This window comes from Lathyrus oleraceus, unplaced genomic scaffold, assembly GCF_024323335.1.
Source record: "Lathyrus oleraceus cultivar Zhongwan6 unplaced genomic scaffold, CAAS_Psat_ZW6_1.0 chrUn0443, whole genome shotgun sequence".
NCBI lineage: Eukaryota > Viridiplantae > Streptophyta > Magnoliopsida > Fabales > Fabaceae > Lathyrus > Lathyrus oleraceus.
Genome location: NW_026112834.1, coordinates 12,311 through 28,568, shown reverse-complemented (window position 1 = coordinate 28,568; position 16,258 = coordinate 12,311). Strand labels below are relative to the sequence as shown.

Genomic DNA, 16,258 nt, shown 5'->3' with positions numbered 1-16,258 from the left:
CTAAATAACTTCTCCTTCAGAGTCTACTTCAGTGTCTTGCAGCATGTCAAATTCTGCATATCTTTTGGGGATGTTTCTGATTCTTTGTGGTCTCTGAACTTGTTCAGAGTCTTGAACTTCAGAGTTTCTAGCTTCAGATGGTTGACTTCCTCCAGAGCTTTGATCATCTTCAGGGTCTGGCATATTTCTAGAGTCTGAATTGCCACCAGAATCTGGATTACCATCAGAGTCTGGGTCATCAGAGTCACCTTCATCTTCTGAGTCTTCTCCAGAGTCAGACTCACTATCAGAATCAGAATCAACGTCAGAGTTTACTCCAACTTCAGAAATTTTTAACTCTGACCTTTCTTCAGAAGTTCTAACATCAGAATCAAATTGAGACTTATCCCAATTCCAAACTTCTGATTCCTTCACAATCACATCTCTGCTGAATTCAATTTTATTGGTTTCTGGACAATAGAGCTTGTATGCACCTGTACTGTGGTACCCTATCAGAATCATCACTTTGCTTCTATCATCCAGCTTCTGTCTTCTGGCTTCTGGAACATGTTTATAGCAAACAGAACTAAACACCTTCAGATGACTAACACTTTGCTTATCTCCAGTCCACTTATGTATTGGAACTATTTCTTTCAACTTCTTCGTAGGACATCGGTTGAGTACATACGTTGCAGTGGCAACAGCTTCTCCCCAGAGCTTCTGAGGAAGCTTCTTCTCCTTTAGCATGCTTCTCACCATATCAAGCAAAGTGCGGTTTCTTCTTTCAGCAAGACCATTGTGTTGAGGGGTATAAGGAGCAGTAACCTCATGCTCAATTCCATTCTCCTCACAGAACTTCTGGAACTCTTTGGAGTTATACTCACCTCCACCGTCAGTTCTAAGAATCTTCAACTTCTGACCACTCTGATTCTCAGCCTTCATTCTGAACTTCTTGAATTCATCAAACACCTCGTGTTTAAACTTAATAAGGGATACCCATGTCATTCTTGTGAATTCATCAACAAATAACACAAAGTATTTATTCCCTCCAATCGATGCTACTGGAAATGGACCACACACATCAGAATGTACAACTCCCAAGGCATGTTTTGCTCTTGGAGCAGTTTCTGACGCAAATGGCAATCGTGGTTGTTTTCCTTCGATGCAAACTTTGCATGACTTTTCAGGCTTCTTAATTGCAGGAATTCCATGTACCAACTTCTTTGAATTCAGATGTTTTAAGCTTCTGAAATTCAAATGACCAAATCTTCTGTGCCACAGCTCACTCTCCTTCTCAGCACTTGTTGCACTAAGACATTCTGAGTCTGCAGTTCTGACATTCACCTTGAATGTTCTATTCCTTCCCTGTTCTGACTCCATGATCAACTTCTGATTGCAGTCATACAGCTTCAGAAGATTGTCCTTCATGGTAACTGAAAAACCTTTCTCAATTAATTGTCCCACACTCATCAGATTGCTTCTGATGCCAGGTACATACCACACGTTCTGAATCAATGTTGTTTTCCCATTGTTCAGAATCACTCTGACATTTCCCATACCTTCTGCATTAAGATATTTGTCATCAGCACATCTGATCTTTGTCCTCTTTTCAGAGTCAAAGTCAACCAGCCATTTCTTGTTTCCAGTAAGATGATTTGAACAGCCAGTGTCCATATACCACCAGTCTATCAGATCCATATCATCAGATTCAGAGGCCATCAATAGCACAGATTCGTCATCAGAACTTATGGCTATATTTGCTTCTTCTGATTTTCTCTCCTTGTTTGACCAACAGTCTCTAGCAAAGTGACCAAACTTCTTACAATAGTAACATTGGATCTTCTTCTTGTCATACTTCTCTTTTCCCTTCTGAGCATTCTTTTGTCTATCAGAGGTTGAGCTTTCTGACTTCTGACCACCATCAGATCTTCTCCTGGCTTCTGACTGCTTCTGATACCTCCTATCAGAAGTTGCTTTTAGAGCCTGCTGCTCTACTTCCCTTTCAGAAGTTCTCTCAGTCAAACGCAACTCTTGCGCTTCTAGACTGCTATGCAGCTCTTCAATTCTCATGGTGCTCAGATCTTTGGAATGTTCTATTGCTACCACAATGTAATCAAATTGAGAGGTAAGGGATCTCAATACCTTCTCCATGATTGTTTCTTTAGAAAGAGTTTCTCCACACGCTTTCATCTCATTAGTGATCAGAATCACTCTGGAGATGTATTCAGAAACTTTCTCATTATTCTTCATGTTGAGATTCTCATATTGCTTTCTCAAGGACTGAAGTTTCACCTTCTTCACTGATGCGTCACCACCATAACATCTAACCAGTGTGTCCCACGCAACCTTTGCTGTCGTTGAATCTGCAATCTTCTCAAACACATTTACATCAACACATTGATGAATGAAGAACAATGCTTTTTGATCCTTCTTCCTTACTTCCTTCTGCGCGTTTTTCTGTTCATCCGTCGCATCTGCTGCTACCGGAACATAACCATCAGTGACAAGATCTAGAACATCTTGAGCACCGAACAGTACACGCATTTGGATCATCCAACGATTCCAGTTTTTACCGTCAAATACTGGAAGTTTGGTGTTCATGTTGCCGTTTCCGTTCATCTTTCTACCTTGCACAGTACACTCAGATTTCTCACACAGTGTTTCCCAACCCACAAAATTAAAATTCTGATCAGATTTTGTTCAAGATTCAACACGAATCTAAGAATCAAAATCAAACACACAAGACCTCACGTTCACTCGTGTTTCCCGTGTTTCCCAATGAATCCGAACCGGAGCTCTAGATACCAATTGTTGGTGCAAAGGTAGAATAAATAAAGAATGGAAATATTCTATTAAGAGAATGACGGCTACAAAAGATGATAAAAGTTACAATGATTGTCACCCTATTTATAAGCTAAAACTAGGGTTACTAGAATAGGATAAAATACTAAAATACCCTCTAACAAACTTAGGGGCTAAGAAAATAATATAATTAATAAATATGAATTACTTCTAATATATAATTGGTGTTAAAACTGTTGATCAAATGATTTTTACAAGAAAAAAAAGAGTCATCAGAAATCATCATATGATTTAAAAAAAATTGAGAAACTCAAAAATAAAATTGGGACTATAATTATTATTTATTATTGTTTATTTATATAATTGTTAAAATTTAGATTCATTATCATTGGCACGACCGTGCATATGGTCGACAGTAGTTTAGAGTTTGAGGTATCATTATAATTTTGAGTTCGACATCTTCGGGACCACTATATCGGTACCATATTGGAGCTGAGGTACGATTTTAAGGTCGGTGTTTGTGTCGGTGATGGACACCATATTAGAGCTGAGGCGTTATGGTTTGTAAAACCGTGCAATTTCTTTGACTTTAATGCATTTGAGAGAAATTGTTAAGAACTGACAAAGAAAATAGCAGTTGACTGTTGGATCACATTGACATGTTATTTTCTTGTCATACTCCACACTGATGACTAGTTGACGGAGTCCGTAGTATTTGTAACTATAGAAGGTTTGATGTCAATGAAGGATATAATGATCACCGTGATTCAATATTTGCTTAACTTTTGTTGGATGAAGTCATATTCAGACATTGCATATGGAATCATGCATTTCCTTAAAATGGGGCCGCATTTTAAGAAATTAGTCATTAACTCGAGAGTCGTTTTCAAAATATATTTTAAAAATATAAATTACCCAATTGATTTTGCGCAAGTGGGAGAATGTTAAATTTATCTAACTTTTTGTGGTTATAGTCAATTGTTGTTTAGTTTGTGAAAAATGGGTTAATCGTGATTTTGACGGAGTGCATAAATAAGTCATTTTATTGGTAAGTGATCTTTTTAATTAAATGACGAGTTTCTAAAACATGATTGGTGTGGGAAAAAGGTGGGCTTTAACCCTTTGTTAATAATTGATGAGACTAGGGTTATATATATTATATAGTTACATCCCCTTTGTAATCATAAGAATCAGAAACGTAACAGTTTGATAATTTATGCCATTGAGAGTTGTGAACGGGAGTGGAATAATATATTATATAATATTATATGGTATATTATATGATACACTCACTTATTTTTTCAAAATTGTAAATCAATCTAAAAAAATGACAACTCTTATATAATTGACCGATTACATTTGGTACCAAAGCTCATATTATATGTGATTATGAATTAATGGTTTTTATGCAATCTTAAACTAATGCCATTATAACCTATTCCAGCAATTATTTAATTAAACTTTGAAGTAAGACATAAATTGAACTAATAAGCTCTAAGTATATTACAAATTTAATAATACATATGATAATTTTGAGATATCTTTTGGTTGAGTTGTGATGATGGAAATTATTGCTTCATTGCAGGGGAACAAACACCAACATTGTTCTGTATACGATGTTTACGTTATGTTGCTGTTATTTTGTTATCATATCTAATGGTCATAATTTTACCGATGAACATTGAACATTGATTTATACAACGCTTTTCATTACTAAGATTTTAAATGCATGAAGCAATTTCTTAGTCTCACTTTATGTTAAATTTGCTTGTTCCGTCAATTCATGGACGAATTTTCTTACACAAATCAGCGGAATGGATTATATAAAAGGAGGCAAAGTACTAACAACAACGATGATATTTGATATATTACACATGATAACACATTCACCACTTTTACTCGAAATCAAACTCATCTTCACATATACATAGTGATTTATCTTTACTCTTTTGTTGAAAACCCAACATTATTTATTACACTTAACACATGCATGCATGATGATATAATCAGTTACCATTGTTGAAACTACCACCATGTCCACCTCCACCACGATAACCACCACCTCCATGGTTGTAGCCTCCTCCACCACCATTGTAACCACCGCCTCCATGGTTGTATCCTCCTCCGCCACCATGGTTGTATCCTCCACCGCCACCGTTGTAACCACCGCCTCCATGGTTGTATCCTCCTCCGCCACCATTGTAACCACCACCTCCATGGTTGTATCCTCCTCCACCACCATTGTAGCCACCACCACCATGGTTGTAGCCTCCTCCACCACCGTTGTAACCTCCGCCGCCACCATGGTTGTAACCTCCACCGTAATATTTGGCATCATTTAATTCATCTGACTTTTCAACAACGTCTGCAAATATAAATAATATGTGAATTTAATTCTTAAACAGCACATGTACTCATATTTTGGAGAATAAAATAAAAAACATAATTTACCATCTTTGGTATTAGTTGAAGTCTCAGTTAAGTCCCTAGCTGACACCTCTGAGGAAATAACAAGAACCATGGCCATTAGGCCAAGGATGAGAATTGCTATTTTGGAATCCATTATACTCAAATCAAGCTCAATTGAAATGTGATATTTAGTAGTGAAGGATGAAAATAATAGTAAGAAAGTGTGGTCTATTTATAATGGAAGGAAGGATGAATCAATACGGAAGCTTTACTCGGTAGTTGGGATGGAGCTAATATGTATTAATTCAATCTTGTCTACTTGCCATTAGCTGAAAGTGACGGTTTTGAAATCACAGTACTTCTAGTCAACACTTCATATATCGTGCTGCCTCGTGGAGCTGTTATCCAAATAGAAACAATCTTTGTAGTTTCTTAATTTTAAGTGTGTCCAAGTTTCAAAGGCATTCGCAAATGTGTCTTTACTTAGTTATTTATTTTCTCAAATGTGTATGTTATTAGGCTTTTAAGTTCTCAACTATATTTTCATTACACAGTTTACTTTATAAATTAAAATTATGTAGAAAAGACACTTATAAGATATTTACAATTTATGTACATTCAAATGTTATATAGACTATAATTGTTCATAACAGTAGTTAAAAAAAATGAAGGTTCAAAACAACCAAAACATAAAAAAAAAAACTTTTTTATGGAGCGGTGTATTGTTTCTAAATTTTAAGTTGTTTTTATTTATTATTGATTAATTGAAAGTAATTGATGGTTTATACTTTAATTTTAGAGCGTTCTATTAAAGGTGTCCATCTAATGGGTGAAATTGAAGAAATTCTCTGATGTGCAGATATCAAATGAGATCAAAGCAAATGTCGTTGATGTCGGCCTGATTCTGGTGGTGGATTGTTCCCTCACCATGCTCGACGCTATATGGTTGTTCTAGGGGTTACACCGATGATGGTCTTAGAGGAGTTCATCCATCCATCTAACTTAATATTGATCGTCTTATTTAAGACATTTAGGTTGTCCATCAATCCAATTTAATATTGGTCATCTCATTTAAAATGTGTGGGGTAGGTGTCTTTGTTACGAAGAATAAGGTGACATAGTTTATCTCTTCAAACTCGCTTAGTTTGTTGTTTTGTAAGAGAAAAACTTAGTTATGTTTCTAAATTTGTGATTCATTTTCTTTGGGGTACAACATTCTGCCGTTTGAGTTTTATTTCAACAATTAGGAATAATTGAGGTCTCCTTTCCATCATGTGTAATTCTACGGGGACATCACTTTATTCCTTTTATAGTTTGGGGTTTCCAGGACCTTATGGTTTCAACTTCTCATTTTTCAAAAGGTTCTCGTAGTTTCTTATGACCAACTTAAGGATTAGATTTCAACAGTTCTATAGCCTAAATTTTATTTCCTATAGATTTGACTCGTACTTAGGTACTTCGATCTCATAAGCCGTCTCTCTTTCACATTTTGGGGAGTTTCGACCTATTTCTATAGTTGGTTCATAGTACAAACTTGTTACCAAAGTATTAGCAGCAAGGCTTGCAAATGTGATGGATAATTTGATATCTCCTATTTAGTTTGTCTTTCTTAAAAGTCGTCTTTTGGTTGATGATTTGGTGGTGGTTAATTAGGCTTTCTATTTTGGCCAAAAAAACTAAGAACGATTGTCTTATCTTTAAGTTTTATTTTGAAAAGGCTTATGAATCTCTTAGTTGGAGTACATCGATTTGTGTGTGTGTGTCTTCTCTAGTTATCTTTTTATTTTGGTTAAAGATTTCCCCACCCTAGAGATAAATATTCATATATGCCTTAAGCAAGGCGATCTGTTGGCCCCTTTCCTCTTCCTTCTAGTGGTTGAGGGGCTTATTGATTTGGATAGGTAAGCGGTGGATTTGGGTAACTTATCTAGGTTTAAAGTAGGACGTTGTTGATTTCTCATCTCCTGTATGCAGATGGTACCTTGGTTCGGAAAGAGGCATGGGTTGAGATTCTTTGGACTATTAAGTATATTCTTCGAGTTTTTTAAGCTAGTTTTAGGCTTAGGTATTAATTTTTCCAAAAATTGTCTCATTGGTGCTAATGTTGAGTTGGATTATTTATGTTTGGATGAAGATTTTCTTCATTGTCAATGAGATTATAACTTACATTGATCTTCTTATGGGTAGAATCCTTTGTTATGTGTATACCTGAGAGTCTCTTATAAATTGGATTACTAAAAATTGCACTCGTGAATTCATATGTTAGTTTAGATGGTCGTGTTATCATCCTTAACTCAATCATCAATTCTATCCTGATCTTCTAGTTCTCTTTCTTGAAGTTTCCTATTAACGCGTGGAAGGAGATCATTAAGACTCAGAGGAAGATTCTTTGGGGATAAGTCAAGGATTTGTTTAATATTTCTTGGATTAAGTGGACTAATGCTTGAATATATAATCACACTACGCCAAAAACTGGAATAGACAGCGCACCTTAGAGGGCACTTTATTACAAAAGCGCACTCTAAAGTGAAGAGAAAAAATAAGGAGCGAACAACTGGAATAGACAGCGCACTTTAGAGGGCGCTTTTGTAACAAAGCGCCCTCTAAAGTGAAGCGAAAAAATAATGAGGAAATGAAGGGACACCAATAAAGGGTGCGTTTATGAAAGCGCCCTCTAAGGTGGCCCTTAGAGGGCGCTTTTAAAAAAGCGCTCTCTAAGTCCATGTACATTTCCAGTTTATAAGGCGCTTTTGGAAAGCTTTAGAGGGCGCTTTTGTAACGAAGCGCCCTCTAAAGTGAAGCGAAAAAATAATGAGGAAATGAAGGGACACCAATAGAGGGAGCGTTTATGAAAGCGCCCTCTAAGGGTACCCTTAGAGGGCGCTTTTAAAAAAGCGCTCTCTAAGTCCATGTACATTTCCAATTTATAAGGCGCTTTTAGAAAGCCTTAGAGAGCGCTTTTAGAAGCGCCCTCTTAGGCCCCCTTTAGAGGGCGCTTTTTTTACACAAGCGCCCTCTAAGGTCCCTTTTAGTAAACATTAAAATTATAACATGTACTGCATGTCTCTTTATTTTCCCTCGCTATATGCTATTTCGTTTACGTAACTGAGTTTTCTCTCTACTGCGATTACTCTCTACTGCGATTACTCGTCCTCCGTTCGTTCTCCCTCCCTCACCATCGTCGTCGCCGTCGCCTTTTTCTGCTGCTGCGTTCACGTTCACTGAGTTATCTGCGTCCACCGTCGCTGTTCACTTTCTTCTCCATCGTTACCGTCACCTTGAAGGTATTTCTCTCAATAGTTTGTATTTTCAGGTGTTTGATTAGGGCATTTTCTAAACTGAGTTTTACATTTTGTGCATTATGTTGATTAATGTTGTTTAGGGCAAACGAGCACTATATGGTGTTCATGAGCACCTTGTTGAAAATCTATTTTTGTTATTTTTGTGTGTATGGTTTTGATCACTGAATGTTGTATGTTGTATGGTTATGTAAGGTTTTTTATTTCTGATTGAAAACTGATGTCATTTGGAGTGTGTTTGAGCTTGTGCATGGAAGTTTGATGATTATGGATGCAAGTTTGTTCATGTTCCAAACACCATAAGTTTGCATTGGTCTTTTGTATGCAGTAGGTGTGTGTGAGTTTGTATTCAATAATGATGAAAAAAAGAGAGAGTTTAGATTGTTGTAACATGAGAGAAATGGAAGGTATATGAATGTGTTTTTTGTGTAGCTTCACGAATATGGTCATTGTCTTACTTGGGTCTTATTGAATCATTTCTATATTACAGATAAAATGGCTAGTAACCAAGACGATACCCATGACGCGAGTGGATCACGTAACAATGTTAAAAATGAAATCAAACGAGGATTGACTGTTATGAAGTCAATCATTCGTGCAAGAGACAAGGGTGAAAAATTCGAAGTACATTGGAGTGCTGAAGACCAACTAATTGAGCCTAACGATTCAATGTTGGCAAGTTACATTGGTTTCCTTGTTCGACAACATATTCCGATTACATGTGATAATTGGAGAAGTCCAGAATTGAAGGTTGGCAAAGAAAAAATATGGTCCGAGATACAGGTACTTACCATATATTGTTATATGTTTTTTTTGTTGACTATTTGTTGACCATATATTGTTATAATATTACTTATAATAACACACTCCATGTGTATGTTTTTTAGAGATCCTTTCACATCAATGAAAGTCGGCAAAAATATTGTATTCAATTGGCCGGAAAAAGACTCCGAGGATTTCGATCCTTTTTGTCCAACAAATTTCTCAAGGATAAGGAAGGAAAATTTGTTGAAGCAGGACGGCCAATGAAGTATGCGGAGATTATTTCAGCCGAAGAATGGGATAACTTTGTCGCCAAACGAAGAAACGAAAAATTCCATGTAATGTCTATTAATTATGGTATTATACAATTGTTAAGTTACTTGGTTCTGATATGCCTTAAACTTTTTTATCCAGGAAGTAAGCGACAAAAATCGGAAAAGGGCATCAAAACCCGCGTATCCGTACAAAAAAGGGCGTACGGGATATGCACGGTTACAACAAAGAATTGTGAGTATATTCAAATGCTATGAACTTATACATTGTCACAATATGTTATAATTGATGATCTTATAATCTGATTCAATGTGTAGCTAGCCGAGGAGAAAAGTGACGCAACATCTCTTCCGGAGCACGTATTGTGGAAGGCTGCTCGGGTTGGGAAGGATGGGACTGTCGTTGAAGCGGTTCAAAGTGTTTATGACGAATGTGTAAGTATATATAACATTATTTCTTTAATTATATCGAAAATTTTGTTAGACATATAATTCATTTTTAATCTCCTCTAATAATATTTCAGGAGACTTTATCCCAAACCTTACCTCCAACCGAGGTCCAGGATTGCAGGAGCCTACTTAGTCGAGTACTAAATGTTCCTGAGTATTCCGGTCGTGTGAGGGGTAAGGGTTTTGGTGTGACTCCGTCGTCATTTTATAAAAAACCAAAAACAAAAAATCCAACCAACAAAGAGGTGATGGAGACCTTGGCGGAGTTAAGAGCACAAGTACTCGAACTGCAAAAGGAGAATGCAAGGTATAGAGAGGAAAGACGTGATTCCGAGGCAAAAGATACTAGTGACCGAGCTAGTATCAATTGTCAACCGAAATTTCCCGAGGTAATTATATATGTTATTATGAAATTAAAATAGCACTTTTTTACTTGACACATATACACGTTAACAATAACATATTTGTTATTGGTTTAGGGCATTACACCTTGTCAGTTGTATCTATCGTCACCAACTTATCGCATAGTTGGCAAGGGAAAAGTGCACAACACTTCGGGTGAATTACTTCACCATAATCTCCTCCCGGTGGGATATATGAAAGTTTCGGTTGACCTTGTATTAGATACGGACGCGCTTCTACCATTACCTGACGTTGTTTCAGAGACAACGTTGATGCGAGATGCAGTCGGATCCTTTGTTGGATGGCCGTCAGATCTAATTTTCCCAGATGCCGAGGTATATATGTTCTAAATGATTATGAATATTTAGTATTCACATTTCAATTCAGCTACAATTATGATATTTAATCAATCCTTATTACATGGTAATGTTAGACTCCTACAAGACCCACACATAAAGTTGGTAAAGGGATTTCAAGACGCATCGAGTCGGTTGCATCTCAAAAAGAGGTACAAATATATATACCCATTGAATTATATACGCAATAATTTTGTTGTATCACAAAAAGTCATGATTTAATTTATATGAATTTTTAGGTTCCCGGTCGAATGTTGAAAAAAGCTGGTAAGGATATTCCGACGAAGTCCGGGACAAAAACAAATCCTAAATGTAAAAAAGAGGTACAAATATATATACCCATTGAATTATATACACAACGATTTTGTTGCATCATAAAAAGTCATGATTTAATTTATATGAATTTTTAGATTCCCAGTCGAATGTTGAAAAAAGCTAGTAAGGAAATTCCAACGACGTCCGGGACAAAATCTCAAATTATGATGCGTCTTGAGAAAATGGTGGAAGAGTCAGATATTATGCACGGCGCCATCCGTAGTGTAGATATGGATGAAGGTGTTTTCGGAATTGCTCATTCCGAAATAATTGCAAAGGAGGACATGCAACAACTTTTGAACACGAAGAATTGGGCATTGCTGTCATTCATACATACATATGGTATGTAACACCCGAATAAAATAAGAGAATTATTTTATTAAGTTAATAATATTATTTTATTAATTTAATTAAATAAAATGGAATTATTGGATTATTATTATTATTATTATTATTATTTGGAATAATAATCATTGGAAAATATATAAGTTGGGATAAGAGAAAAAGTTTCTCATTTGGAACAGAAGAGTTTTTCGTGGAAGTTGAGAAGCTGCAGAGAAGGGAGAAGCTGTAGAGCAAAGGCTGAAGAGCGGAAAAGCTGAAGCGTTGAGTTGCCGAATTATCTCAGGTAAGGGGTCTGAACCTTATTAAATGATAATATGCGAGCAATTTCATGATGTATGTTAGATCGTTGATTGATTTTTGGGAATTTTAGGGAGATTGGGGAAGTTGGGGTTTACCGTCGTTTAGTACTATGATGAATAAGTCGAATTAAGCTGAAATTGAATCCGTAGTTGTGTGAGTCGCGTTTTCCCGAACGCGTAGCCTTTTACGGAAGTTGAATCGGAGGTCCGGAAGTCCTCCGACGGCGGAAAATGCGGAGAAGTCTGCATTCTGCCTTGTGTTAGCGCAGGAACTGCTGTTTTGTCTGCGTTAACCGGTTAACCCAGGGTGTTAACCGGTTAACACTGTTATGTGTTGTGAAAATGTTGATTTTTGCCTGCGTTAACCGGTTAACCTATAGCGTTAACCGGTTAACACTGTTGCGTTTTGCCTGGGGAGGTATTGTTGTCCTGCGTTAACCGGTTAACGCATGGTGTTAACCGGTTAACACTGTTCCAGTATTGAAAAATGACTAATTTTTATGTTGAAATTGTGATTTGGCCTATTGTGGTTGATTGTGATGAATCCATGTGTTAAGATGTAATGTTGTTGTTGTTTTGTTGAGTTGTATGTCATGCTATTAATGATAAAGATAACATGATCATATGATGTGGTTGTTGCGATGTTGATTATGATGCATGTTTGGTGTGCATGCATTCATGAAAGGCCGATGCCTAGTGATGAACGGACTGAGTTCCAATGATGTTGTTGACTCCGGGCTTGTTGAGAGGCTTGGTTCCTTGCGGGGAATCCGGATTCTATGGTGATGAATCTGGGAGTGGTGATCCTGTAGTGGTCACAAAATGGGTATACCGAGTCGTGTTGAGTCATGCATGGGTGTGTGCATTGCATTTGATATGTTGTTTTGTTGATGTTCATGAGTATGTTGATTATGATGATTATGATGAGCTGTGTTGGCATATGTGAAATATATTTATGTTTATATTTCTGTCGTTATATTATTATTTAATAATGTAATTCTCACCCCTTCTGCATGTGTTTATGTTCATCTATGATGAGCAATGTGCAGATAAAGAGGAGTAGCTGTGTTGAGGTTCGAGGAATAAGTGTAGAGTTATTCTACAGAGTCGAGTCAAATGCTCTGGTCATGTGACACCGGGGATTATGGGATTCGATAGCCAAATTATTTTATTTATGTTGTTTATGATGAATAATTGTTGAGATGTTTTGTTGAGATCATGTTGACACATTATTATAATAATTATGTTGTTGTCCGCTGCGAAGTTTTAAATCAAATAAATAATATGTTTTATGTTGTGATGCGAAATTTGTTATGTTGTAAGGAAATGTAAACTCTTCTACATGTTGTACTCTGATAATCTATTTAAATATGTCGTGTGGGTAGAAGGGTGTTACATTAGTGGTATCAGAGCATGGTCAGTCCAGTCGAGTCATATTGTGAAGTTTTCCCTGTTGGTCGATTAGTGTAAATGACACTGTCGATATTTAACGGTTGTGGTTGTGTTGTGCAGAGTATGGCTGGAGAAAATGACCGTGCGATTGCTGAGGCTTTGGCTGCTATGGCGCAGGCTATGCAGGCGCAGCAGAATCCGCCGGTCGACGAGTTTAAGAATTTGGGAAGGTTTCTGAAGAATAACCCTCCTACATTCAAAGGGCGCTATGATCCAGATGGTGCTCAGATTTGGCTGAAGGAAATAGAGAAGATTTTCCGGGTGATGACGTGTACTGAAGCACAGAAGGTGCAGTTTGGTACGCATATGTTATCTGAAGAGGCTGAAAACTGGTGGGATAACACTCGCCAGAGAATTGAAGTACCAGGTGCTGGGATGACTTGGGAAAGGTTCAAGACGGCCTTTCTGGAGAAATATTTTCCTGCTGATGTGCGCTGTAAGAAGGAGATGGAATTTCTAGAACTGAAGCAGGGTAACATGTCTGTTGCTGACTACGCTTCGAAGTTTGAAGAGCTGGTACAGTATTGTCCTCACTATAATAATGCTGATGCTGAGGGATCCAAGTGTGTCAAGTTTGAGAACGGGTTGCGTCCCGAGATCAAACAAGGCATTGGTTACCAGGAGATTCGTAGGTTTCCTACATTGGTTAATAAGTGCAGGATATTTGAGGAAGATAGCAAGGCTAGGACTGCTCATTACAAAAGTCTTAGTGAGAAGAAGAATAAGGATCGTGGTAGTCCTTATGCATCTCCGAATGGTAAAGGTAAGCAGAAAGTGGTAGATGAGAAGAAGCCAAGTGGGGGAGGATCTTCCCTAGCTGGTAAATGTTTCAAGTGTGGCGAGCCAGGCCACCGTGCTGATAGCTGTACCAAGAAAGTGCTGAGATGTTTCCGATGCGGTCAGACTGGTCATAGAGTTACGGAATGTAAGGATGCTGGTCCGACATGTTTTAATTGTGGCGAGAAAGGTCATATCAGTTCGCAGTGCTCGAAACCGAAGAAGGCGGCTACTGCAGCTCATACTACTGGTAGGGTGTTTGCTCTGAGTGGGGCTGAAACTCCTAAAGAAGATAATCTGATTAAAGGTACTTGCTTGATTAATAATGTTGAATTGCTTGCTATTGTTGACACTGGTGCTACTCATTCGTTTATTTCGTATGAGTGTGCGACCAGGATTGGTGTGATTATGTCGTCCCTAGGCGGAAGTATGGTGATAGATACTCCTGCTAATGGTTCTGTGAAGACTTCGGTTGTCTGTCGAGGTTGTCATTTGACGATCTTTGAGAGAGAGTTCGTGGTTGATTTGGTGTGCTTACCCTTGCGCCAAATCGATATTATTCTGGGAATGAATTGGCTAGAATTCTATGGCGTGTTTATCAACTGCTATAGGAAGACGGTGCGGTTTTCTGAAGTTGGTGAGAATGATGAGGCAAGATTTCTATCTGCTAGGCAGGTGGGGGATTTTGTGAAAGAGGAAGCTCAGATATTCGCTTTATTTGCGTCTCTGCAAGCGGATAAGAAAGTGGTGAGTATAGAATTGCCTGTTGTCTGTGAATTTCAGGATGTGTTTCCGGAGGATGTAAGCGATTTACCTCCAGAACGTGAAGTCGAATTTGCCATTGACTTAGTACCAGGTACGAGTCCAGTGTCGATGTCTCCTTATAGAATGTCGGCAACTGAATTAGTTGAATTGAAGAAGCAACTTGAAGAATTGCTTGAGAAGAAGTTTGTGCGTCCAAGTGTTTCTCCTTGGGGTGCACCAGTATTGTTGGTGAAGAAGAAAGAAGGTACGATGAGGTTGTGTGTCGATTATCGGCAGTTGAATAAGGTGACTATCAAGAATCGGTATCCATTGCCGAGGATTGATGATTTGATGGACCAGTTGATTGGAGCTCATGTTTTCAGTAAGATTGATTTGCGGTCGGGTTATCATCAGATCCGAGTGAAGTCAGATGATATTGCGAAGACTGCTTTCCGTACGAGGTATGGTCATTATGAATACACTGTGATGCCGTTCGGTGTGTCTAATGCTCCAGGTGTGTTTATGGAATATATGAATCGTATATTTCATCCGTACCTTGATAATTTTGTTGTGGTGTTCATAGATGATATATTGATATATTCTAAGACGGAAGAAGAGCATGCAGGACATCTGAGAATTGTTTTACAAGTGTTAAGAGAAAAGAAATTATATGCAAAGTTATCTAAATGTGAGTTCTGGTTGAAGGAAGTGAGTTTCCTTGGCCATGTGATTTCGAGTGGTGGGATTTCTGTTGATCCTGCTAAAGTGGATGCTGTATTACAGTGGGAGACTCCGAAGTCTGCTACTGAGATACGCAGTTTTCTGGGGTTAGCTGGTTATTACCGCAGATTTATTGAGGGCTTCTCTAAGTTGGCATTGTCGTTGACGCAGTTGACTAAGAAGGGTCAAGTGTATGTGTGGGATGCAGCTTGTGAAGCGAGTTTTGTTGAGCTGAAGAGGCGGTTGACCAGTGCTCCAGTGTTGATTCTGCCTAATCCTGGTGAGTCCTTCGTTGTTTATTGTGATGCTTCTTTGATGGGTCTTGGTGGTGTTTTGATGCAGAATGGTAAAGTTGTAGCTTATGCTTCTAGACAGTTGAGAGTTCATGAGAGGAATTATCCTACGCATGATCTAGAACTTGCAGCTGTTGTATTTGTGTTGAAAATGTGGAGGCATTATCTGTATGGTTCCAGATTCGAGGTGTTCAGTGATCACAAGAGTCTGAAGTATCTGTTTGATCAGAAAGAGTTAAATATGAGGCAGAGAAGATGGTTAGAATTACTGAAGGATTTTGACTTTGAATTGAGTTATCATCCCGGTAAGGCTAATGTAGTTGCAGATGCGCTGAGTAGAAAGTCTCTACATATGTCTATGATGATGGTTCGGGAACTTGAGTTAATTGAACAGTTCCGTGATATGAGTTTGGGTTGTGAAGTCTCCGCTGATAGTGTAAGGTTGGGTATGCTGAAGTTGACTAGTGGAATTCTGGAAGATATTCGGAATGGTCAGCAAGTTGATGTCGCTCTAGTGGATCATATTACTATGGTTAACCAGGGTAATGGTGGTAATTTTGAGATTGATGAGAATGGCATCCT

The 16,258-nt window shown here is 37.9% G+C and overlaps 1 protein-coding gene across 5 annotated transcripts; it reads right to left on the bottom strand.

Annotated features, from left to right (window-relative positions):
- Positions 1 to 4,627: 4,627 nt before the first annotated feature.
- Positions 4,628 to 5,405, bottom strand: LOC127114232 (abscisic acid and environmental stress-inducible protein). Of its 5 annotated transcripts, none has more exons than XM_051046554.1 (3): positions 5,233 to 5,405; positions 5,033 to 5,146; positions 4,628 to 4,951 (listed from the first exon to the last, which is right to left on the bottom strand). In XM_051046554.1, exons 1-3 carry the CDS (start codon positions 5,342 to 5,344, stop codon positions 4,788 to 4,790), a joined length of 390 nt encoding a protein of 129 aa, XP_050902511.1. In that variant the 5' UTR covers positions 5,345 to 5,405; the 3' UTR covers positions 4,628 to 4,787. The 5 variants fall into 5 exon arrangements, with proteins under 5 accessions (XP_050902511.1, XP_050902509.1, XP_050902512.1 ...); XM_051046552.1 differs by having other exon boundaries at positions 4,628 to 4,993; positions 5,036 to 5,146; XM_051046555.1 differs by having other exon boundaries at positions 5,036 to 5,146.
- Between the last annotated feature and the right edge of the window lie 10,853 nt (positions 5,406 to 16,258).

Excerpts from the sequence above, each read along its gene's own strand:
- LOC127114232 (XM_051046551.1), bottom strand. The coding sequence starts at position 5,344 with ATGGATTCCAAAATAGCAATTCTCATCCTTGGCCTAATGGCCATGGTT. Across the intron at positions 5,147-5,232 it reads TTCAACTAATACCAAAGATG|ACGTTGTTGAAAAGTCAGAT; the intron begins GTAAATTATGTT and ends TTATATTTGCAG.